At 36.3% G+C, this 26,515-nt stretch overlaps 1 protein-coding gene across 1 annotated transcript in view; it reads right to left on the reverse strand.

The window, feature by feature from the left end:
* The window catches only part of rps6ka2 (ribosomal protein S6 kinase, polypeptide 2), a 78,018-nt gene that overhangs the window by 21,338 nt on the left and 30,165 nt on the right, over positions 1-26,515 (reverse strand). The window contains exons 2-8 of the mRNA XM_088934209.1: positions 12,782-12,898; positions 11,985-12,066; positions 8,267-8,347; positions 6,669-6,748; positions 1,947-2,053; positions 832-869; positions 583-725 (exon numbers count right to left, since the gene is read on the reverse strand). Of these exons, the coding sequence (XP_088790335.1) occupies positions 583-725; positions 832-869; positions 1,947-2,053; positions 6,669-6,748; positions 8,267-8,347; positions 11,985-12,066; positions 12,782-12,898 (648 nt within the window). The remainder of the gene's footprint in view (positions 1-582; positions 726-831; positions 870-1,946; positions 2,054-6,668; positions 6,749-8,266; positions 8,348-11,984; positions 12,067-12,781; positions 12,899-26,515) is intronic.

Below are 26,515 nucleotides of genomic sequence, written 5' to 3' on the forward strand. Positions count from 1 at the left end.
TATCCAGATTGATCTTTTTCTGATAATTTCTTTTTGTCTTACTGTGTGTTAATACATTGCAGGTTAGACTAGTAGTAAGTTACTAGGCAGTTGTCCCACCCCTAAGTAGATGCAGCCCTCAGGCTCCATGAGCAGTCCGTTGATCTGACACTGAGAGGGCACACCTCCAGCTCAGATTATTTCCCTTTTGGACTGAAGAAGAGACTGATCCCCCTACAGTACAGTATGTCCAGCCTGCTGGTTTTTCTCTTTTCTAACTTATTTGTTTGTTTTGCATAATTGGAGCAAATCTACATTTAGTTCTTTTGCATTATGAAATGCTCTCCCTTAAATCCCAGAGTTTGCCTAACATTGTATAATTTTTGTTTTTGTGAGCGGATTTCCCTTCTGCCCTGAAATGATTTTTGCTTTCTGACCCCCTAAGGGTATATCCTTTCACATGCTTAATTTGTTTTGCTTAATTTCCTTCTCCTTGTACATGGTATTCACTATTTAGCAGCTAATATCAACATGTTTTTAGTCACGGCAGATTTGAACAAAGCTTCTGCATGCAGCTTTTGGCGTTTGTGAAAAATGACATACCATTAAAACACCAAAGGACCACCAGTCTGCACTTTGTGTGTGTCCTCTTCTGTTCACCACCTCGGGGGCCATGTACTCTATCGTTCCACAGAACGAGTAGGCTCGCTTGTCATGGTCTATTGCCTCTTTGCTGAGACCAAAGTCTGAAGGATAGGAAAGAGGAAAGCACATTATAGCAGAAACCTCTTCAGGCAGCAAGCATGATGGAGGATGCTGCAGAGAAATCTACATCCACAGCACTGCACTCACCTGTTATCTTGATGTGCCCCTCTTCATCGAGAAGGATGCTGCGAAAACGTCAAGAGCAAGGAATTAGAAATGAGTCTGGCAAGATGCAAAGAGTAAAATTCTGTTACTCTACAAAAACTGTAGTGGGCTTCTGATAGAAAGCTTCCTGCGAGTAATTAATTACTGAGACATAAAAGCAATTACCTGTTTATTATTTGTTACCATGCTGTTTCTCCGGCTGTGCTAGATGGGAAAAAACACTTGCCGTGTGTCACTCTGTAAACTGGTGTCAGGACCTGATTTAATACTGATTTTATTGAAAGTTCTTTTCATAATTTTAAACCTCACCCTTATCAAATTATTTACACCACACTAATTTATAACAGTATTATTAGCGTTTCATTTTTTTTCTCTAGATCTTTTTAGATTTTCTTCTCTAGATCCTTTGCTCTCTAACACATATAAATTCCTACTCTTACTGTATTTGCTAGAATGGCAGGATCTCTGAAATGTGGTTAGCACTAGCCTCCAAACATCAGTGATTAACAACTTGAAGTAATAAGCGCCTAGTTAATGTAGTGTTATCTTTTGAAGATTCAATGAATGGATACATACAACAATTAAATCAATACGAGCATGTCTAAAATAAAGAAATCTCTATTAAAGTGAACAGTACTGGACAGCTGTTCTGAGGCAGATAAAGACACAAAGCTGTGATATTAAGGAACACATGACACTGTTCTGCTCAGAATTATCTAGGGATTGCTCTCTTTATCATTTTTTATTCCTGCTGAATTATAATTTGTATTGTCTCTGTTATGCAGTGGTAGTACAATACAGCAATGTATTTAATCTGATTATTCATGCAAAATCTGCAAGCAAAATGCCATTATAAGGCAGACTGTTAAGACCTCTTATACACTCCTGTTTCCGATACTGAAACAGGTGATCCAAAATAATATTCTCTTCACAGTTCCATACATACACTATAAATTCTTTGCCTTCAAATTTTTGTTTAGCATATAAAGATTCCTGGAGGTCTCGTGGTTCATCTGAACATACAGTAATTCATTGCACTGCTGAATCCAACATAATAATAACATTACATAATAATCCAAGACATAATTTATTCTTACTTTTCTGGCTTCAGATCCCTGTATATTATTCCAAGACTGTGAAGGTGGTCTAAAGCCAAGGCCAGCTCAGCTAGATAGAATTTGACATCTTCTTCTGTAAACATCACCTAGGTAAAAAAAAAAGATAAGATGTTATTCTATTCACGCATTTTCTAACCCCTTCATCCAGTTCAGGGTCGTGATGGAGCTGCAACTTATCCCAGCAAGCAACAGGTGCAAGGCAGGATACACCCTGGAGTGGACGCCAGTCAGAAGACACAAACAGACACAAACACACAGATTACCCAGAAGCTGATTAACCTACAGTACCAGTAGGTCTTTAGATTGTTGGATGACACTGGAGCACCCAGAGGAAATCCAAGCAAACATGGGGAGAACATACAAACTCCTTGGGGTAAGTTTGTTACCTTCAATACTTACAGTAAATGGTTCATATGGTCCAGTGATTGACATCTAACTGTATTTTCCATCTACAGTATATATTTATCCACATTCAGTCAGCTTGTCCTGGCGAGTGTCAAGGGGTAGCTGCATTTTTATGCCAGTAAATTATTGAGAACTGCAGATTTATTACAGAAATGGTATTTCAATACTTCCATTTGTGTCTAAAATGGTATTATGTGGGATTTTCTTTCCAATGGGTGGAGAGGTACAAACAGCAATATTTTCTGGCATCAAAAACAGCAGCACATCTGTCTGGCATGCATACAGGTTTCTGAGTGTTGGACTGCAGCCCGTTCCTAACAAAGTCAAATCTGCTGCTAGTGTTGTTCCAACTGCTTTAGTGAATAAACATCTTAGTTTGCTTGAACAGACAATGATCAGCTCTTCAGTTGCTTGTAAGTAATTAAAAGACAGAACCTACTTGCAAACTCAGTCAAAGCATAACATTTGCACGGATGGGTGCATACAGCGTTTATACAGTAGGTGCATTGACAAGGTGGATTTTTGAGCGCTTGGCAGATGAGTTGTTTTTTTTCACAGTAAGCAGCTGATGGAAGTGAGAACTGAAGCTTTATTTGAAGGCACAGATGTTCCCATTTTTGTTTACTAAAAGGCTAATTTTAGCAAAGACTAGATACTTTTAGTTGTAGCCTCTTGCAAACGTCATACAGGAGACACTGGTATCAGAATTGAAAGTAAAAGGTAGAGCTGGTGATGAGAAAAGAAAATAATGGTTAACATTCTGCCTCCCTGTTGAGATGAATGAATTTGATGGTCAGCAACAGAATGAAAAGATTTTACTATCTGGTTTATATTTCTTAATTTCCAAAGTGAAGAAGAACCAGGAATGGTACTAATTAGCTATTGGAAGCACATTTGAGTAAAAAAAAACACAAGCACCACGTTAATTATGTTGTGTCCATCTTAATAGAGTTTTAAGTCTACCTTAATGCAGCTCTGTGTGAGTAATGTATTATTGCACCACACAAGCCCTTGTGCAATTAATCAAAGCATACACCTCTTAATCTACCTGACGGTAGCAATCTTCACAGGAATGTGTTTGTGATAAAGTGCCTGTTCGCCAAGCATAAAACAAATTTCTTCAACGGATCAACATCCGTAAGATTGCAGAAAACTCATATCCTGTGTGTGTAATGGGACTGGGAGGAGGAGACTAGAACAGCTGACCGTGTCAAAGACTTGAGGACGATGGAGGTCAGGGCCAGGCAATCTTGACCTCTGCCGTAATCTTTGGCTTCAGCCCTTCATTACTGAAACACTTTTCACCAGCAGGGCCATTGAAGTAATCAATGTAATTAAGAGTCCATTTACTAAAACTATTTGCAAGTCTACAGTCCTGGAGTGGTCTGTCAGAGGTGCAAAGCTGCATGAAAGTTGTTACTTTGTGATATAAGTTCTGTTCAAATTTCAAAACCCAATTCGTCTTCTGGTTATTGTTCTAGCCATGGTTTACCGAAGTCATAACTGAATTTAACTGGATGGCAAGTCATTTTCAGCTCTGCAAAAGCCGGAAGTCTGGGCTTCCCAAGTGGTTCAACTAGGAAAAGGCCCTCGCCCGATTGCAGTAGTTTTATAACCATGGGTTCGAGCCTGGACCTGGCTCGTCAGAACCTGACTGTGACCAGTTCCTCAGGCTTTGGGGCACAATTACTTGAGCCCCTATGTTGGGGGTATGGAGGCTCACAGAGACAGTGCATCTCTTGCAGCCACTCAGGGGGACACGCCTCTGCCAATTGGAGCCAGAACTCCGACAGGGGGCTGTGTTGCTTGGGGTCTGTTGAAAGAGGAGTGCTTTGAAGGTGGGTGAGTTGGGAGACCCTGCCCACGCTTTCTCATTTTCCCCTGGGTGATATCCTGGGGATCATAGCTACAAGCCAAGATACGAAAACCACATAACTAGCTGTTGAAAACTGGTAGAGAATAAAAAATATAATTAGTGATCCTAGTTTCAAAATAAAACTTGAGATTTAACTAGATTTTGAGACCACATGTTTAACTCACAGCCACGTGCACCTGGAAGTGCACAAGTATGGAAATGAACCCACTGTTTTCAGTGCTCACCTCTTCACATTCCTCCACCCCATCTTTATGCTTGCAGAGGGCAGCTCTGTAACTGGTGCTGGGGCTACAAATATCCTTGGCATCGCTGATAGCTTCTCATTCTCTCAGCCAAGTGGGAGTAATGCAAAATCTGTATCTCAGATTGTTCATTCTACTCAAACACTGAATGCTATTCATGGTCTGAAGCTATTGAAGAGTGTTTAACATTAATTCAACATCATTAGTTTAAGATTTGTATGAAGTTCAGTGGGGACTTGATGCGACACATCATTACCTTTCCTTCTCATAGATAACAGTAATTTTAATGCACACACACATATATCTATATGTATAAGAGTCCCACATCCTAGTTTAAAGCAATTCTCCTTGTTCTGACACTCCTGTAAAATGATTTTCACCATGAGGGTCTGTTTCCAAAGGAAGAAAAGATAAACTGGTTTACAATGATAGCTTTTGGTGTCTGTGATATAAGTCTAATTAAACTGATACTAAGGTTTGTACAAATTCATCTTGGAGAATGCATAAGCAATTAAACGTGTTTCATACAGTATGTTTTATTGCCTTTCATTTGCAACAGAATAAAAGAAAAATGTAAATTAAGATAATTGACTAACATGAGTTGCCAATTATAAGCTAATTCTCTAATAATATATCAGGAATGCTTTGAATAACAGTTTTTGTTCTCATTAAGTGCTCTTTTGTGTCTTCCTTGATAGGGCCACAGATGGAAGCAGGGATCTCCAATTAGCAGGATCAGACAGAAAAAAAAAACATAACCTCCAATACAATCAGCTTCATTTGAACATTTTCATAAAGGTCGCTTAAGCACTGTTTGTATGTTTTAGAAAGCCAAGAACAAATCAGTATTCCACTAATTAAATTCTTGTGGGCTATTGTAAATCACCTGGCAACAGTTCTTGATGGGTTTTCATTTCTCACAGTACCTTTAAATGAAGTTCAGAAATGCACATGAGACTGGGAATGTATATAATAATTTTTTTTTAAATGCAAGATTTGCAGTAAATTATAGAATAACCCCACTATCATCATATCCCCTGAAGTGCCAGTTTAAGTACATAGAATATTAATTGAGTTTTTGTTTTTTCATTATTAACCATACAGTAGGTGCTAAAAACTGTGGACGTTGCATGATTAAATTGCATTCCAGCTCATATTCTCTCAGCAGAGGATTCTGACCCAGGAAGCGCATTTGAAAATAATTTCCATCAGGAGCAGAGTAGGCTGTTTTTCTTCAGACTTAGGCTACGTACAACTGGAGTCATTTTACAAACATAGCCTGTTATGGCAGTTTTACACACTCAGAATGGAATAGCCCTTTCTTCCTAGAAAAAATGGATTTGGAAATGTCTTTACATTTATCCATGCCTGCTCATTTACTTCATAGTTTTTGTATCTTTTATAGTGAAGCTCAATATTTCTGGATTTGCATCAAGAGAGATGCTGGCAAACAAGAGGAATCAAACAGCTTTTTGTCAGTGCACTGAGCAAGTACCTTCAGGGATCTTATGAATATTTTCAAGACTTTTATTAAGACTTATTATTTTTGCTTTTGGTTATATTGATGTGCATGGGCCCTTCCTATTTGTCACGCTCGCTGGGTTGGGATTTAATTAATCACGTTTTTGTAGGATATGTCAGTTAAATGGAGAGTCAATTACTGATAACATATTGTGTTCAATATCTGCTTACATAACATCACAATGGCATTACTATGCTCAAAGCACTTTCTGTAAAACACATTTACAACTGAATGAGCAAATTAGCTAATTTTAATTAGAGATTCCTTTTTGATTGAGAACTCAACATTTTATCATGGGATTTGCAAAAGTGATTGAAATGATAATTAAATTTGATGTGCTGTATAGTGGGTTCATTATGTTCTAATTGCAATCTGAGGTCTAGATCTGGGTGAAAGTTAAGTTAAAATCTAAATTTTTTGCTTATTATTCTAGCATCAGACAATATCATTTACTGTAAATGTATTGTATTAAAAGTACCAATGTTATGAATATAGCTTTTTAAACTTGCAAAGTTGATTATTTTGCAGTGTTTTAATATGTAGCATGCAATGCTATTCTTGTTCCATTCATTTTACTGGTCAGAAGAGTTTTAAGATGAAAGCATAACATAGAAAGCAATACATTTTAGACTGTCAAGCTAAACAAAAAAACTGACCTCTTTGGACAGACGTGTGAAAAGATCTCCACCTCTCAGAAAATCTAAAATAAGGTACAGCTTTCCTTCAGTCTGAAAGGCTGTAACAAAGAAATACAGATAAATGGCCAAGTTAAATGTTTCAAACCTTATTTAAATCAAAACAAATTTCCAAGCACCAAAAAGGTATATACTTATGAGATGTTTACACATTACGTAGAGTACTTGATTTTGAGATAATACAGCTTATACAAGGAAATGCAAAAGCTGTTTTGGTTAGTTACTTAGGACAGCCATAGAAAAAAACTGGAAATGGAGAATTCTTGACAATCTTCCAAACAGACAAATTGTTTCTCATTTTCTATTATTTTCATAGCATTTTAATACATTACTTTCAGCACGCTGCTGTGGCTATAATGGTGTTCATTATAATAGGGTGAAAGAAGGACTATGTACTGTATATAACCACATAAAACCCATTAAGAATTTCTCCAAGGGAAGTTGGTGCTTAGTCATCTGCACTGGGATAATGTTAGGTATGTTATTTTCCATCTGTTTTTTAAAGACAAAGCACATAATTCAAGGCTTTAAACAATCCTGAAAAGATTCTGTTACTCTACCTTACAATCACTAAATAGCAAAACCCTCTACAGAGGTTTGCACAGTAAAATACAAATAACATGTCAATGATGATTAAGACTAGACTGTAGTTCTGTTAAATAGGCCCAGTAGTTGATGGAAAGAAAGAAATCATGACGCAGTCAGTTAGTTAGAAAACAACTTCAGTGTACTGAACGCAAGCTTTAAAAAGCTGTGTTAGTAACACAACTGACGATCGCTCATAACATGAATGGAAAAACAACACTGCATTAAAGCGATCTTTAGTACAGCATGCTGCACATTGACATAAAAATAATGCATACTACATGTGTTTCCACATGGACAACTTATTCTATGTACAGTAAACCTCATCTCTAGATTTGATGGCTTATTTTAAATCTTAAATTAAATCTTAGTGATCTGCCAGTGACTGTCTAGTAGCAGTAGCATCCTGTACTAAAATATGAGAAATAAAAGCAACATGCTGTGTAAATCTGTTGAAGAATACAGTCCGGCTACTATTATGCTCTTTGTACCTGATGATGTACTTTTTCTTGCTACACATTTTACATTTTGTTCCTTGATTCAGAATAAAGTGTTTGCCATGTGCATTCAGAGTCAGAGAGAAAGGATGACTTATTACTGTGTTTGCCTCTCTGAAGAGGCTGACGAGCCATCTACGATTCATGTATGTGGGATGCAAGGGACATTTGTATTAAGTAGCTGTGTCAAAAAGAAATGAAAAATTCCATAGCCTCATTTTACTATACTTTTTAGGGTCTTTGCCTGCCTTTTCAGTGAAAATAAGTTATAGCTTTGCTATATTGTCCTTTGTTATGTACATGCATAACATGGCTAATCCAATAGACACTGTAGTCTCATTTGAATACCTCTGTAAAAAAAGTTAAACACAGCTCCCCAAGTAAACACATCTTTATCATTGGAGATGGCCGGACATGATTTTAATGCTTGCATACACTTAATGAAGAAACAAAGGAAGACAGAGATGCATTACTCACCGTAATGAAGTTTAACTATGAATGGGTGATTCACTTCAGCCAGAATATCCCGCTCCATTTTTGATCTCACCCTGTCGCGAACTGAAGAGCGAAAAGAACAATGAAGAGTAAAAAGCAAATTTAAATCACAACAGAGGCCACGTATGGGCTCTCACTTTAGAAGATCTTGCATTCTGACAGACACAGGATTCGGAAGACATGAAGGGAAAGAAAATTCCCTTCCTCTACTTCCCAAGACATAATATGTCTCTCGGGTGTGTGTGCCTTGGCAAAGACAATGGACAGCCTGTAAAGATAGGTGATGCCTGAAAGGCAGAGTGATTTCTGTGTAGTGGCTTCATTAGGACAGAGGACAGCAGGCTCTTCTTAGCAGGTGGACGAAAGCAAGCTGCCAAGACACCCTTATGAAACCTGTGACTCTTCGTGACACTGATTGCATTCCTTGATGTGATGAAGTATTGGTAACAACAGACACATGCTAGGTCAAACAGCCTCCTACCATTAACTACTTGTTTTATGTTTTGCTTTGTGCAACTCAAAAAGTATTTGCATATTTATAAATAACTAAAAACTAAACATTTGAATATGAACACATCCACAAGTGACATGGGAAACTCTAAACACAAATGTTGAAAATGAAAAATTGTGATAAAAAAATACAATTTCCTAAGGCTGTAAGGCCTTAGGAAAATATGTTTAGATTTCTTATAGAACTTTTTCTATAAATGACTGCATTGATCCTGAAATTGGATCTATATTTCAATATCAGTTAAAGAGATGGTCATTCGTGGACAGTAAACAAGATCAGTGCTGCTCAGTCCTGGTTCTGTTGATTTTCATTCTGACTGGAACCTTATTCAGCATTGCTAATTGATGGCTGTAATTGATTTGTTTACTTATTTAGACCTTTTTCTGCACTAGGTCCTTGCTTTAAAATACCCCAGTAAATCTATATTTTTTTCAACCAGTTAAGTACAGAAATTTATTTGAGTGTATTGGGAATGTCCTTGTTTATTTCTGACTGAGAAAAATCTTAACACCTGATCAGTTTATGAAAAACAGACTTATGTGGGAATGGCGGTTTCAGAATTTCGCAGTGCTGTTTTTCCTTCTGCAATGTCTTACACTACAACTGACCCAGGTGACTAAGGGCAGCTCTGAAACTCAGGAACTGGCAAAGGGTGATTGATACCCAGTACAAGTCATGTACAAGATTGAAAAAGGCTGAAAGAAGACTTAAATTCTATAATAAAACAGAAATCTGAAATTGATTCTGCTGGGTGGAGCAAAAACCAGAAGACACAGTTTTTTTTCCCCCAGAGGACCAGGGTGGCACTAGAGTACAAAAATACCTCAACTCTGGGTTCTCTTCATTGTTTGCTATACTGTATGTGATTATCTCTGAAATGATTTTCTTTCAGGACCCCCATAACACTTTTCTTGTATAAGCAATATGCATATTTTTTATTTACCATGCAATGAGACTGCTGCTGCTAAGATAAATTACTTAGCTACCTGAATGAAGTGCTCATGGCACTGTGTGCACAATGCTTTAATAGGACCTGTCTTCTCTCTCGATGTGACACTGTGTGGTAGTAACCATGGTTACACCTGCAGTGTAGGAGGTAGGTCTCAGAGGTTAAGGGGGCAATGTTGGAGCAGAATTACAGCTATTATCCGTCTTAACTAAAAACTGCTGCCTGCAGAGGTACTCTAGATTAGGTAGGTGTTAAAGACAAAGACTGTGCCCTGCAATTTTTTTTCTTTCCTTCTTTTATCCTTAACATAAATTTAAAAATCAAGCTGATGTCTCTACCAGATATGACAAAGAAGTGTGTGATTATAAATATAGGCACTGAATGGAACTTTATTGATTTTTAATTTCTGCTGTATGTCTGAAGCCACATTTCCAGACTCTAGGGAAGAGCAGAGAGGTAGAAAATACATATTTTACACTCTTCTTTATGGAGTGTGTATTTTATTTTAATATGAATACAATAATATATGTACATTATATTTAAAAAGGGCTTTTCATCTCAAAGGATCCCAACAGGCTTCGTGTACCATAGAAAACATTCAGAACAAGCCTCACAGAACTGTTTTTGTGAGCAAAAATGCAACATCAATTGGGATTGTTTTGCATTTGCATTATTTTAAATAAAATATTTAATGATTTTTATACCTCCCTGCACTCTTCATATACAGTACATGTACAGTACGTCCCATCTTATGTCAGGGTATGATTCACACAGTCTTATGTGAACTAAGATCTATGTAAGTCAAAACACTTAAATGGTTCACACAGCTATTATCATTACTCTTGATATTATTACAGTACGGTACTAATAAATTCATCAATTTCCCTACGGGATTAATAAAGTATTATCTATCTATACAAAATTACACTTCTACAAGATCATTTACAGTATACTTGAATAATTAAATTGTATTCTTGATGGGCAATTGTATGGAGCTTTATGGAGCATAGCACCACCGCCTTTCATGGCACCAACATGCTTTCAATCACAGCTACAACAGAAGTTATTCCAGACAACACACATTTGAGAAATGACACACACGTTGCACCATGGAACAACACTGAGGCCACACACAGTTTTTTTCAGAAATTCAGATTTATGTTAAGTCATCAAATATCCATATTCCACTTCATTCACACTCCTGGCCTTTACTGTACAGTATGTGCCAGTAGCTTCTCTACCCACAGTATAAATCCTTAATACTATAACAGGTACTGAAATGATTCATTCACATTTGGAATGGTGTATTTGGTGTCGAAATTATGCTTTTGGGTGATTTGGTGCATCTGCGACAAAACTCTCTGCTGCATACAAAGTAGCTCTTGGACCTCCTCCTTTTAGTAACTTGTACTTGGGACTGCCATCACTTGTGGTTTGCTGTTAGCCAGTGTGTGCTGTTCTTGTGATGTGTCGCATTATTATTTGGGAAGATGGTGAGATTCAATTCCCTTGATTATATCCCAAAATGAACTTCGAATTGTGATTTTGTGGTGCTGATCTTTTATTTTGTTTCTAAATTTTGCTGAGGGATACAATCAGAGAATAGTCTGATCAGTATAAATCAATGTGGCATGAAATTTGAAAGAATACTGCTATTGCTCATATGATTTTCAGGCTTAATAGGATAGCCAGCGACAACAACATCATGCTCCTCTGCTAGTTACGATATCATCATATACAGTCATTATATCATGGTGGACTTTGCTTTGATAACACTGGCCACTGAGCCATTTTCTTAGGCTCTTGCTTTTTGACACCATTGCAGTTCATTCACAGATGGTGACTCTCAGTTCAATATCATGCCTGGAAGGTTCTCTGCTAATTAAAGGGCCTGCACTGCTTGACTGAATCATAAAAAGGAAATATTCATTCTCATAAAAGAGGGCTTTAAAAGTACTGTCTAAAAAGAAAGAGAAAGAAAGCTGCATTAATTTAATTTACCGTCTTTCATCATTTCAGATTCCTAAATAAGCAAACTGAAAGTCTGGCCTCAGGCAGCACTTAAACTGACATGCTGCATGATTGTTACCACAATGATCTCTCACTCTTATACAGTGCTTCCTAGTCTCAAGTGAACCACAGTATACAGTAATGTTACCTCAGAGAAACACAGAGATTAAACTATATTTCACTTTCAAAATAATTCTCACATTGCCTGAAACAGCCTTTGTTTCCCATACCTTTCAGTGTGGCTTTCTTCAGAACCTTCATAGCATACAGCTGTCCTGTGTCAGTGCCTTTGACTTTCCTCACCAAAAACACCTGGAAATATGACAGAAAGAGCACAGAAAATGAGACTGCATATCCACAGCCGTCTGACATTGGTGATGCTGTGTAGCTCTCTTGCACATACTGTAGATTCTGTCGTTCGTATGAACCACATTTCTGTTTAAAATTAATTAAAGAGAAAATGGCAAACGCTGTGTTACAGAAATCCAACGAATCTGTTTAAACCAGGGCCGATGTCCTCTGTCAATAACATGAAAAGATTAGCTTCTTACAAGTATGCTTGTAGGCTATTTCTTGTCACATTCACCGACATATCATTTTCAGGAACCCTCCTGAGAACATATCTGTATCAACACATCTTTTTATCAGTTTCACTTCTGTACTATAGGCTGTTTGAAAGTGACTTAGGTTACCTGTCTGCAGAATAGCAAGACAATTGAATTTGACATTTGCTACTTAAGCAAGCAAACAAACCTGACTACTCATAGTTAAATATATCTAATAGGCTTTTTTGGAGTTATTCTAAGAGATGGATTTTTCAGTTCAAGTTCAAGTTCAAGATACCCTAAGGAAACCCTTTTGCTGACAGGCAAAGCAATAGCCTTTCTACTTTCGTTTATTCTGTATATACTGTACATGTATGACATTATTAATGCTTGCTGTTTTCACTATTCTATATGTCTTCAGGGTGCTGTGGAACATGACAAAAATGTGATTATACTGTACAATGTCACATTGAAAGTCTTACCTTTCCATAGGAACCTTGGCCTAATACTTTGAGAAGCTCAAATTGAGAAGGGTCTGCTTTTTCAAAACCTTCTTTTACATGGTGACTAATGTCAATTTCTTTAACAATACCTTCATCCTGTAAAAAAAGCAGATAATATTTTGATATAATCAAAGTGTGAAATTATTCGAAATGTAAGGCATATGCTGTAAATACCTGCTGCAGATACACAAATACATAGATGCTAACTTCTAGTTTAAGTTTAAGGTGGCAGAAACACAGTAAAAACACACATACTGTCCACTCCCTCATATCTGCCTCCCCCAGTCCCTAGCTCATAAGGCTCTGGGACTCTGTGAGTGGCATGAACATGATGGGAGATGTATTCCAGTATATTGTGAAATTCCCCTATTCTTTCCCAGGAGTGCTTTCTCTTCAGCATGTGGTAAGGAACTGAACAGTATGTTCCACTGTTCCCACCAGTTTTCAAAAAGATCTGAGGATTGCTCCTTGCAGTGAAGATGCAGAGGTCCATGGGAATTGTACACAGAATGAGAAATGAGGTCTTGCTGGTGCAGTGTACAATTTTAACCCGTTCAAATACTGTAAGCCAAGCCGCTTCATTCTTCCACTTCTGGATAAGAGTTCAGATTCAATGTAGTGTATTTTCCCACTTCACATTTTCACCATCAGTCTATCTACTTGATCCTGAGTATATAATGTGTTAATGTTTGATAACGTTCCAGGATGTTAAATAGTTAGAAAACAGAATGGCAAATACTTAAATTGGAGTGATTTAATTAACACAGTACCATAGGTAAAGCAATACCATGTTTACGTGTTGGTTTTACATGTTTCATTAATGGGATGTGTTGAATTTACTGTATATCCTAGTGAATTTTTGAAGGCTTACTTGCATGAAAATGTTTTGATGTAAAGTTTTGGGAACAATTTTTAATAAATTCAAAGTGAAATACTTTTAGCTTACTATCATCAAACAAACCATTCTAGGAAGGTCTGTAGTTAAAACTTATATAAATGTTCTGATAGTGCATGTCACAATACTGAGACTCATGGGTGTGTACTTCAGCCACACAGAAGATTGCAAAGTAGAAGGTTTTACAGCCTTTCTAACTGAGAAACTGTCAATTTCTGTCCCATTATGTCCTCTGTTTACCAATCTGTTCCAATGTAACTGCTGTTAAAAAGCAACTGAAATGACACAGATGGCTTTAATTAGTCATGATGGATATTAGTTCACTTTATCTTACAAATGGTGAGTTCAGAATTTGTTTTCCTGCAGCACTGAATACATTTTGAGACTAAAGTATGCAATACTTTAATCCCAGAGAAGAAATATAATCAACACATAGAAGAACAGACAGCTACCTTAAATTAGTGTGATTAAATTCTGACTTAATACAGTCAGGCACAGTGTGGTTTTAAAGTAGAAGAGACATGGCAGAGTCTTGTATCCTGTGCACACAGATAATCACGCATACACTGAAATAAGGAAAGGATAAATATCCTGAGACTGGTACATTTAACTATTAATTCATTGAATGCAAATGCACATCTTTTTGAATTTTAAATAAGTACAAGTGACGGACATCATTTATATTATATGTCAGACAGAGATTTCACAGTAGAACTTCTAGTGCATTGTATTAATTATTTCCATTGATATGTTCCAATTCCAGAGAAACATCATGTCAGTTCACTCTGAATCCTGAAGGACATGTCCTAATTATAATGACTTCAGCAATACTGCATTGCTGCAGTGTGATTCGTACACACACAAACACACACATTCAGTCTTCGACAAAGAAAGAAAAATTGCAAAGGTTTTCAGAAATGTGATGGTAAGATTATACAGTAGAATAGAATTTTGCTTCACATATTTTTCATTTTGCCAGGTAATTTTAAACGCTCCAAGATGTCATGCCCCATCTTTTATTGAATTAAAAAGCTTACACAGTGTTTTGGGTCAGTTAATTTGATAAAAATGTCAAAGTAACAATAATGTTATTACATCAGTGTCAGATCTATCTACTCGTCCCTCCATGCTTTTTGATTGCAATGATATTGTACATGATGTGTCTTATGATTTATTTATAACCTGGTATGTTTATTTACTTGAAAATTATAAACAGTGTCCCTTTCCTAATGAATAAGCTGCACAGAAGCCCCAGTGGATATTAAACAAAACTATTGTGAATTGTATCAGGCTTCATTGAATGCAGTCAAACTTGCACACCGTATTCAGAAGCTCACAAAATCATTTTCATGTACTGTAATACACTCCTGTCTACTGGAGAACACATAACCCTGCTGACTTTTCCACTGGATGAGTTGGTGCAGAAATCATAATCAATATCTTTAATATACTGTTAAAGAAGTTCTTGTTTTCTTTTCAGTTTTGTAAAGTAATAATGTAGCACCATTACTGGAAATGAAAGACAAATTCAATATCCAGTAACCCCTCTCCAGATATTCTGTTAACCCTAAACATTTATGTGTATGTTTAGAGTCCACTGTTTGTGGTCTCTGAATGTACTGTATGGTGTTGAATAATATATGTATTACTCTTACATTGTAATAATTTAGGATGTTAAAAGGGGACCTTGAGATGTTCTGTATTTTAAGAGGTTGTCTTTTTTACAGGGTAATCACACTAAAGCTGTAAAGTACTTTTAACCCAGAGCCACCAAGCAAAAAAATAAAAGCTCTAGAATCTCAAGAGGATTGAAATGAAATTAGAAAAAAAACTGCCCTGAACAAGTAACAATCTCCCGTACATCTTTATAGCGGTGCCTGGAGTCAGAATGAAATTTATACTTGTGTTGCAGGGATATTTATAGCTTCTTCCTGACTGAGGAAAAGTGCTGCTTAAGCAGGCCAACAGCTGAGTGTGCCATCAGAGAACAGGAGTCTAGAACAGATAAAATAACTTATTCTTTGAGTATCTCATCAATTTACCATCGGTGAAATAGCTTTGTTCTCTTTCGTTTTTAATTACCCAGTAATATGGGCTAAGCAGGAGCTTTTTTCTTCTGTTCCATTTCTGTTTCTCCCCATTTTTGTCATTGGTAACTTACAGTTTTCATTCTACACATCTACAGTAAATGAGCTAAAAATCTTATTTTATTGCCACCATTGTTAAGAGTCAAGGTTTTGCTGATTTATTTCTTGTATCTATTACAAATATTAATAAATAAAAAAAACATGAACAATCTTTATCAAATAAAAACTAAATAGCATATTGTTCACAACTGTTTATGTATTTACAGACTGTACACAAACCACTATACCGATGCACAACAAAAATTCAACAATTGTTTTTCACCAAAATACTAAATATTATTTACAGTTCAAATTGTGAGGCAAAACATTTGTTAATTTTTTTAGTAATATTGTTGCTTGAGATATGGAATACCGAGTTCAAATAATGTGATTTAATAAAAATACCAAGTGCTCAGTGTTTGGTATTTGGTCATTTATAATACATGATTTTATTTAAACCAAGAGCATCTACAAATACAACCAAGTACCAGTGATAGTTGCTATATGCATATTTAAAGGTCTTTCTGGCCTGTCTCAGAGAGACTTTACATAGAGAATGAAGTGTTCTCCTTCAGGAAACATCAGACTAGTCCAGAAACAAACCACACAGCGCTAGGATTACAATGGCAGGAAATCAAATAATAATGATAAGATTATGTCCTCGTCAGCTTTTTCTCTGAGCATCTGAGGAAACAACTCACAAACACAGGAGACTACTGTGACCAATCAACCTTTGCCAGTCAGCTGCAAAACATCCCAGAGCAGTCTGTCCAGAGGCTGATCAGGTCCTTGCACAATCATTGCAAGAATTCTGTTAATAGTTGAGGATGAACACATTTTCTGTGATATTGTTTGATGTCTATCTTTAAAATATTTGTTAAATCATTCTGACCTAAATCATGTGTTTCTTTTGTGCACCAATATGCTTTTCTTCTCATGCCAATCAACAATCACAGGGTATTTATATTGTGAGAGTTTAAAACTTTTCTTTTTTTTTTCAAATCAGACATTAATGTTTGCTAAATCACAATTAATATGTAACTCACATATTGTACTGGCAAGCTGAAAGATTCAGGCACAAAGTCAAAGAGATTACAATCATTAGTGTGGCTTTATATTAGTTTATCATAATGTGACTATGTGAGACAATCTAAAATGCAAATTTGTAGTAGGTGTTCCTTGGTTCCTGCTGTCAAACTGTACAAGATGAAAGTGTGAGGGGACAGTGTATGTTTTATGAATATCCTGATCTACTCCTACAAAACAATAGGAGCATAATGCTTGAAAAAATAGTGACACTTCTGAAAAAATCAGTTAATATCAGGATATAATTGATTCTAATATTTATTTTTTTTATTCATGCTATATTGGGCCAGCATACAGTAGTGGTGGAAGTGGGGGGGACTCTTCTGTACTCCAGAATAAGCAGACCAGAGCCCCAGTGTGGTGACTGAGACCACTGTACTACAGTACATGAGGTGCTGTCCTTCATTGACATGCTACATTGTGCTGTTCTTTCCAATGTTTTTCTTTCTTTTACGCAAGCAGATACCAGTTAATCCAAATAGATTTTATGGATATTCTGAGAGAATCACATGATGATAATGATGAGGAGCACTTGACAAGGAGTCAATTAGATTTGAGAGGTAAATGTAATAGAATAGCTACAGTACTACTGCACTTCACATTGGATGCTCATGTATAGTTTACCACAAATGGTTGTGATCAAGCTTTTGAAGAATCTGATAAATGTGAATTTAAGACTGCTAATGGACAGGCTTGGAGGATTATTCAAAGTCCAAGTGAATCATTAGACTTGTTGTTATGAAGATGAACAAAATACTGTGATTATGTATTGGGGGTAAAAAGGACCATTTCCTTTTCAATATGTACCTATACATTATGTACCTGTACAAAAATGTGCAATCAAAAGTCAGTTTCATATGGCTTAGCTGGGTCAACCAGCTGCATTACAATGGATATCCGCAGAGGAATACACTATAAATACATATATTTTTCATGATAAAATTCAATAAATTTACACCATTAAGTGTTTCTCTTGAGCATTTGAATATAAATGTCTACACACATATAGGTACTGTACCAGTTGAGAGAGAAAAAACTCATTAAAGGAGTTTTCAATGCATTTCTCTTCCTACCTGTGCCTCCTCATCATGAATTGGTCACCTAATGAGAGCTGTCTAGAAAGAAATAAAGCACAAGTTGAGGAGCATCTGTTTAAAGATAAGAAGTAAAGTTAAAGAACTTTTCTTGAACTACAGTACGCACTCAGGCAAAAACAGGTATAAAAAAAAGTCTAAAAACGCAGAACAATTAAAAGCATCAATTAGCACCAATCGTTACCAGCGCAGGTGGAATGGAAATCGAGAGACGGGTTGGCAACTACTAGTACATCATTTATTCTGGCTTTTCAAGACTAATTAAAATTTAATTAGATTTTGCTAGTCTGTGATACAAAGTCCAAAGTCCAACTCGTCACAAAATATGTTTTCCTCTGCAGTTTTTTAAGTGTTAAGGTTTTTATTTTTGGCAAAAAGATAGTTCAGTTAGTTTTACTCTTAAATTCTCTGCTTTAATTAAACACATAACTTCTTTAAAGAAACAGAATTCAGTTTTATTTATCTATAATTACACCCGGAGGATTAAGATACTTGCACATCTGCAAAGGAAAGGGGAGCTATTTAAAACTCTAATTAATTAAAGGATTTCAACACAGACATGTGTTTAATGGAATTCCATTATAAGCATATGGTCTATCTACAAAATTGAGATACATTCACCTTTAAAATGCTAAAGCACATAAGGGCACAATGATCTGGCAATTTGGTAGCACTGTTACACGACAGCTGGTAGTTTAACTAAAAGATTGTGAAAATAAACAAAACACATGAGGTAATTAAGTCTCTGTGCATATTTTAACACATTCAAGAGCAATCTGTTTTATAACATGTTAAGAAAGAAATGTGTAATGTACTGCAGTCTTTTCATATAGACCTTAAGCATATATCAGTACAGTGTACCAAATCTGATAACACAATATTATTTTCTGCTTGCCAGGATTATTTAAAAAAAAGACATTTTGAACCAAAGAATCTCTCTTATAGGGTAAGGGCACCTAGAATTGAATTTTCTGTCTTTAATTCACATAAAATGAGACTCATTTTGAAAATGTCTCAGTATGTCTCTGAAGTATTTTATGTTTAGCAACACCAGAATCAATATTTTTAATTACCTTTGGGCATTTAATTATTTAATCTAATTAATTATGAAAGAAATTGATTAACAATCAGTTAGAATGTGATTACATTTTTTAGCTAGTTGTTAACAATTCCAATGAGTTGAAGTAAGAGACCACTAAGCAGGTTAGTGTTTTTGCCAAAGTTTTATTTCTTAATTCTAGTATGAAAGCTGAAACCCTCTTTGTGTCTTTCCTTTGAGCTGGAGGTTTGAAAAAGAAAAAGCATGCCCTAAGAGTCCTTGCACCAAGAGTTTGCTTTTCAAAGCAAAATCCAGTGCTGTTGTTTCCTGTTTTCACTTGCTTTCTTTGGTGTACTATAGCTCAGTTTTAAAACACTGTCACCTTGAGCTATCTGCAGAAAGTAACCAACCTGCCAGGAATTAGTCACAATCCGCTTCTGTTTGGCTGTCAAGGATAAAGCCTGCAGAGACTGTGTAACAGCCACTCACACATTTAATTGCTAATTGCTTTCTACACCATAATCAGTAGGATGATGGTTGCAGCTAAACCCTTAACTGTAAAATAGAATTAATCTGAATCGGAAAAAAATATGAAAAACAAGACAATGGCAAGATCAAAGGACCTCTTCAGTCAATGCAGTGATATGAAGAGCAATTTCTAAAATGCATTTATTCCCGATCCTTCTGCTTTTTAGTGGTTTTGATTATTTCTGCAAAAGCAGTTATTAGATTAAGTGGCTGCACATCATTTAGAAGATAGAGGCACTGAGTAGATTTTTTTATGATGGATTAGACCTGAGAACTCTCAGGATTGTATCACATTCTAAGGTCTTATCATAGTGACCAGTTGCTTAAGCCACATGTAAAACAGTGGTAATTTCTGGGAAAAAATTGTGTATGTAGAATATCTTGCTTGATAAGTTCTAGGCATGATATTAGTTTAGTATTAATGTTAAATCTAAATAGAGATGTTAGATCATATACAGGTAGATGTTGTGCATGTATGCCCAGTATGTTTTCAGTACAGAATCAACAAATAGATTGCAAACAATAGAATTATTGTCAGATAATTTTGTTTATTTTGGTTAGTTGTGCAAATTCACACTGAATTGAAAAACAGACTTGTCTGTGAATCTGTACTATGTTTTAAGACAACAGAATTGTCAACTGAAGAAAACTTTAGGACTCATTATTCAGACCTAAAGGTATAAATATAAATACAAGTAATACTGTAGGTTTATTCCATGCTGAAAAAAAGAAGAAAGAGAACACAACGTTTCGGCCGTGGAGCCTTCTTCAGGTGATAAATATAAATACCTTGATCTAAAATAACTGTAAGGAAATGTTATGTGAATGACATCACACAGTGTATAATATTGCTGTCAAAAAACACAACAGGAATTCTTAATCATTTAATGACAATCTTTCAGGTAGCTGTTTTTGTTCACAAACAGGACATTCACCTGAAGTTAGACGGTTATGTAATAAGGGCTTCTACTGTCCCTTACTTAAAACGCTGAAGCACAACATTCCTGCTGCACCTTAGGCAGACGCAGTGTATTATTAACTGACTAAGGTGCTTTTCTATAGTTAGAACAGTATGCGTTGGTTTAGTAAATGCTAGACTGGATTGAAGGGGTAAGAAGTGGTTTTAAACTATGTATTAGAATCACGCTTTTGTGGATGTGAAATATCCAGTACTTGAAGGAGAAAACAGATATTCAAGAAAATGTTTAAATGTTGTCAGAATCAGAAAGGGCACTTTAGGAACTAAAAGAGAAATCAGAATTACTGTTGCTTATTTGCTTTCCTTAGATCATTCTTGTTGTTGTCTGATATTCATGATCTGAATATAAGAAAAGTATGATAATGAAACACCAACCTATATTCTTAAGGTTTCATGTTATGTTGTAGCTACGTGACACATCACACCCCTTAACAAAGTACAATCTGTTTTGCAGCGCCTACAAATTAGCATCACAACCACAATGGAAAACCAAATTAAATTGAAGATTAATTATATACATGTTAACCACCTTTTATTATTATGATTATCTCGCTGTACTGGGTTATTAGAGTATCAAAATATGTATCTCTCTGCTGACTACTTGACAAATTACAGTGATTCAAGCAGTTGTAGTTCTAGGATTTAAAATGCATCATAGAAAGATAAGAAACTAATGAGTAGAAAGTTATTACTTCAAGAGCCTTAGTCCAGATGGAGAATGACTAATCAATCAGGAACAAATCCTACTGTATCCCATGGACACAAAAAGGTGTTTCAAGGATTTGAAACAAGATATATCAATCTTGTTAAAAGAAGCTAATATAAAACAAAATTATAAAGTATAGTTAGAAGCCTCACTTAAGCCTTTGAATGAGCAAACCAATATCTGGGCCAAGAGTAGATCCTTACGGTACTCCCCTATCCAACAGTCTGCCAGGGTCAATCTGGACACAGTCAGACATTATATCCATAGTCCATAAGGTAGAACCAGAAGTAACACAGTATCAGTCATGAATAGTTCAGGTGGGCAGCTCCACGGCTCCACGGCCCAAACGTTGTGTTCTCTTTCTTCTTTTTTTCAGCATGGAATAAACCTGATCAGTCATGAATGCCTAGCATTCCAGACATCACGAGAAAATCCAATCTACTGCATCGAATGACCACAAAAAAAAAATTAAGTCACAGTTCAGTTATACTGTAGGTCATTCAGAATACAAACAGGAGCTGTTTTAGTACTATAGAATGATTTAATCTCATGTTTGGATCTTTCCAGATAGAATTTGCACTTAAATGGGCTTTCAGTTGAGAAGCCACCCACCTGTCTCAGTCCCTTATACAAAATTGTAGGTCTGAAGTAGGCCAATACTTTTAAAGAAAGTTGTTGTCAAGATTAGTTTAAGTACAAGTGAGGGGATAATGGTGGCTTACTTTGAAAGACTCAGGATCTGGTCCATAAATATTTATAAAATAATAAGAAATAGGGGTGGCATAGTGGTGCAATTGGTTACCACTGCTGCCCCCTCAATGCTGGTGAGTTAGATTTTGGACCTTGGGTGCTATCTGCATGGCGTTTGGATCTCTTCCTTGTGTTCGTATGGGTCTGCTCGGGGTTTTGTGGGCTCCTTTCACAGTCCAAATAAATTCTGGTAGTTAATTGGCTTGTTGGAAAACTGATCTTGGTGTGTGTGTTTGTGTGTTTGTGTGTTTGTGCCCGCTCCTGCTCCCCCGCCACCCTGAATTGGAAGGTGTTAGAAAATGGATGGATATTAGTATTTAAGGTATATAACAAAATAGGACCTATAACAACAGGTTGGGCCCTCAAAAGAGCAGAAAGGAACGAGTCTATAGGACAGATGGTTGTCCTTAGGAAAGAAAACAAATCAGCTGCATTAAGGACTGTTACCAGTGTGAATCCTGCACAGCCGGCAGTCAGGAGTCCTTAGGTGCTGGCTGGGAGTTGGGAACACCAGTGGAAGCTGAAACATCTTAAAACATAACGTAAGATAGATACTGTAATTTGGACACTAAATTTGAGACATATGAATGAGATATTACATTAGGAAACAACTGAGTTTCTAAGGTCAAATACAGAACTCTAGGGTTTTCATGATTATAACTTCTAATGTGGGAAAATAAGTGTTATTTTTCTGTAATGATTCACTACATCTTCTCCAATTTATGACCAACAGATTTCGTAACACACAGATCATCAGCCAACCAAGGAGAATTTCAGTAGGTAACATACTTGTACTTAATACGGGCCAGATAATACTGCATTTTACAAAGGGAGCAGATCTGAAACTTCACATACCAGATTAAATCAGAACTGTTACAATAATCCTGGTTTTGATAGTCTGAATAAAAGCAGATACAACAAAGGTTTCTTAATTTTCACCAGCAGAGTTAAGAGACAAACCTCTCAGTTTATTCACCTTCAGAGACAGAAATCAGTGAGAAATAATTAGAAAGATTTATCTTATTATTTTGAAAATGTAATCAGAAAGATTGAAAACCCCAACAATTACCAAATTACCAGATGGAAATAATGTACTGTATAATGTCTCAAGTTTTCAGAATACAGAAGGAGAATTCCTAAAACAATATAGATATATACCTTATAAGCATGTACAGTATGTAAAGTATGTATGACTTATATTGACACAACAATCAGTATTAAGGAGTAAAAAGTGAACTTAAAATTTATTGCCACGGGCACATTCTAGAGACTGTATCTTGATTGAAACTGATTGGATTTCGTAGGCGTCAAAGACATCCTATATGAGTTCAACAACAGAACTATCATTCCACTCTCATGCATTAAACAAGGTTAACACAGATCAACAATGCTCTGACTAAAATTCGTTTTCGAATGCAACACTTAAGCATGGTAATTATACCACACTACTGTAAATGTTGTGTCAAAAACTGAAATTTGGAAATACTGGTTATACAAACAGTAATCACACACACAGATATGTCAGCAAGCTAAAATATTGAAAGTAAACATATGACTGAGAGCAAAATTAAAATGTAAATAAAGCATTCAGATCTTGAAGTTGAAATTACAGTTTTAAAAGATAAGAGGTCTGAACATTTTGAGGAGTTGCTCAAATTCAAACAATTACAGTGGTTCATCCTGAGACAAACCTGTCCGTGCCAGACATCACCTGGGCTTGGGTGCAGCACCCTTCACTTAGTCATTTTTAAAATTGAAGCTTAATGATTGCTTTTGAGTTTCAGACCTCTGTAATGTTACAGTATATGTGAGAAATCTATAATCTTTTTTATTTTCGAAATTGAAGTCAACATGCAATCAGCAGTCTGAGAAAAATCATCACTGAGGGCTTAGAAATGTATAACTGACTTCACCCCCTCTTCCCTAATCTATTGGGACCCTGTGGGTCAGAACATTGAAAAGTTAACATCAAAATCTTCTGGTAGGTCGGCTGCATCCTCATCAAGAAACTATCCTCAATTCCCGTGCCGAAAGGCAGCCAAAGAGAATTACTTGTGGGTACTATGGAAACTGTTGTTCTAAAAATAACATATATAAATACAATCTTAGTTCCTCTACTGTCCGTGTTGTTATATCACATCAAGAGAAGAAGAGGAGGGTATTCGTCACTCATATTGATATTGGTAACAGTAGTATTGCTTGGGTAAACCTTATGTCCCCCAATTTTTTTTTTTTAAATTTAGAAGGAACTACATTTCCCTGCCATTCCATAAATTTTCATTTTTTGTTACTGTCGCTACATTTTCAATATTGAGTTTTCATTTAAATCCACTTCACCATAAAATGCACATTTAGTGGGTTTTACTTTGTAATATCCAAGGCAGAAAGGAAGTGATGATACAAGGATGTTGTACGATTAGATACAGTACATTAGAGACCATTATATTCTACTTTGATTATTTGATCTTCCTAAACTACAGTTTCAAGCTGTTATGACATTAATGAAGCAGATTGACTGCTGTAGTTCTGCATTATACAGTACATACCTGTATGCTGTGTACTATACTATAGTATGTACAAATAGATTACACTAGAATATATACAACAAATTTAGAAATGTACAGTGGTAGCATGTATTTAGGCTTCCAAATGATTAATTATGCAATGCCGGTTTGTTTGAGTATCATGCAGGTTTCTTATATATAAGCAGAGGTTGCATCTCATTTTGCACTTCTTGTTAATCCCTGATTATGAATGACGAGAAACGTGACAACAAACGTATGAATTTGTGATGCTCTATGAGCAAAAGCACTTGCTTGGCACATTGGTTCAGATGTCACTGATACCTTTACTCTTAGGGATCAAGTGATTTGCAGCACCCATCTGTGGGACTTGGCAGCTACCTGTGAACTTGCAGTGCTATCAGTGAAGGTGGTGTCTCTCCATTCAATGCTGTTTGTGGGCACTGTAAGACAGGGCACAGCGACAATATTGTTCTGCTATGTGCTCCTTGTAGAGCAATGTGCATGTGGACACCATCCATTACCACCAGGCTTGTTTGAGGGTCTTAATAAGAAAGACGTGATGAGCCACAAATGGACAATCAAAACCGGGGAAGGATATGGAATTCTATTGGCTGACTCCATATGTATGTGCTCCTTAAAAGTAAGAAGGAACTTGCTCTGAAGACAGCATGGTCAAGAACATTGCCACATAAATTTGTGGGCTCTCAGGTTCCATACAGGGTCCACAATAACTAACTCTAGCTGTACAATCAAATATAAGAAAGTTACAATTGACCCGAACACATCCACCCAGGTGTAAGAACACAACAACACAACTGTAAGACTTGGAGGAAATACTTGTGGGATCAGTTCCGCACAGCGACAACTATGCCAACTAACATGGTTGAGCGAAGGACCCAATTACAATCAAAAGGAGACCGTATAACCCAACAGTATAACTAACCTAACCCAAGGCGCTACGGCCCTTGTAGAGCCCTGTCCTCCTCCAAGCGTCTCGGTCCTGAGCTGGTATTCGCCATCCTCTCACTCTCAGCTTTCTGAGGTCTTCAGTATGGTTCTTCAAATTCTCTCTCTCTCATGACTTCCTTCTCACCTCTTACATCTTGGAACAAACAAAATGAAAGATTTGAAAACTGCGGTCCAAATAGTGTGACATTTTATTGGAGTTAAATGTAAGGGTCAAAAAAGTAATTTGCAAAGGAATTTAAAAAGTAAATGCAGTTATAGAGAAGGACAGCCAGCACAGGTCCAAAATTATTTTAAAGACCAAGAAAGAGTTAATAAAGAGCAAAAGCCAAAAATCGCTAAAGGAATGAAGGATAATGTCTCAGAGACTACAATGCAATTATTTAGAAGATGAAAGGAAAATAGCTATTTCTCTCAGGTGTTTAGCAAGGACGAAATTTACAATACCTCACACTGAGGAAAGATAAAGCTTTGTATTTATAATACATGCATTAGAGAGGCAGAGAAATGGCAGGTATAGGACCTCTTTCACAAGCTTATCTGCCTGATGTTATCCTGTCAATTAAATTAAAGGAATGAGGCATGTTATTTATAGACCATTAATTTATAGACCACCCTGTAAAAGTCACTCAAGTTAGGGTGACATACTGTACCATTGACTGGAAAATTGCAAGTACCGTATGGCACAAAGGTGCAGCAGAACTGAGCCATTGACATAATGTGTCATGTTTTTATTACATCTAAGGTAGTACAGATGGTAATTATCATTTGTACTCTATGTGCTATCCTCAGTCTAGGATAATGTCTTGCCTTTTTGGTCATTAAAGATCCCTGGGCACAGTTTGTAAGAGTAGGGGTGTTTACTCCTAAAAAAATAAAATTAAATTAGGGCTTGTTTGTCCTGACCTTCCTAATGTTTGCCCTTAATTCAGTCAGTGAAGTAATTTTTCATTTGTCTGCCTGATCTGATGTGCAGTGAGGTTGATAATGCAGAAGGCTGCTATCCATGACGCAGGTGG

This window comes from Atractosteus spatula, chromosome 15, assembly GCF_055471065.1.
Source record: "Atractosteus spatula isolate fAtrSpa1 chromosome 15, fAtrSpa1.hap1, whole genome shotgun sequence".
Lineage (NCBI taxonomy): Eukaryota > Metazoa > Chordata > Actinopteri > Semionotiformes > Lepisosteidae > Atractosteus > Atractosteus spatula.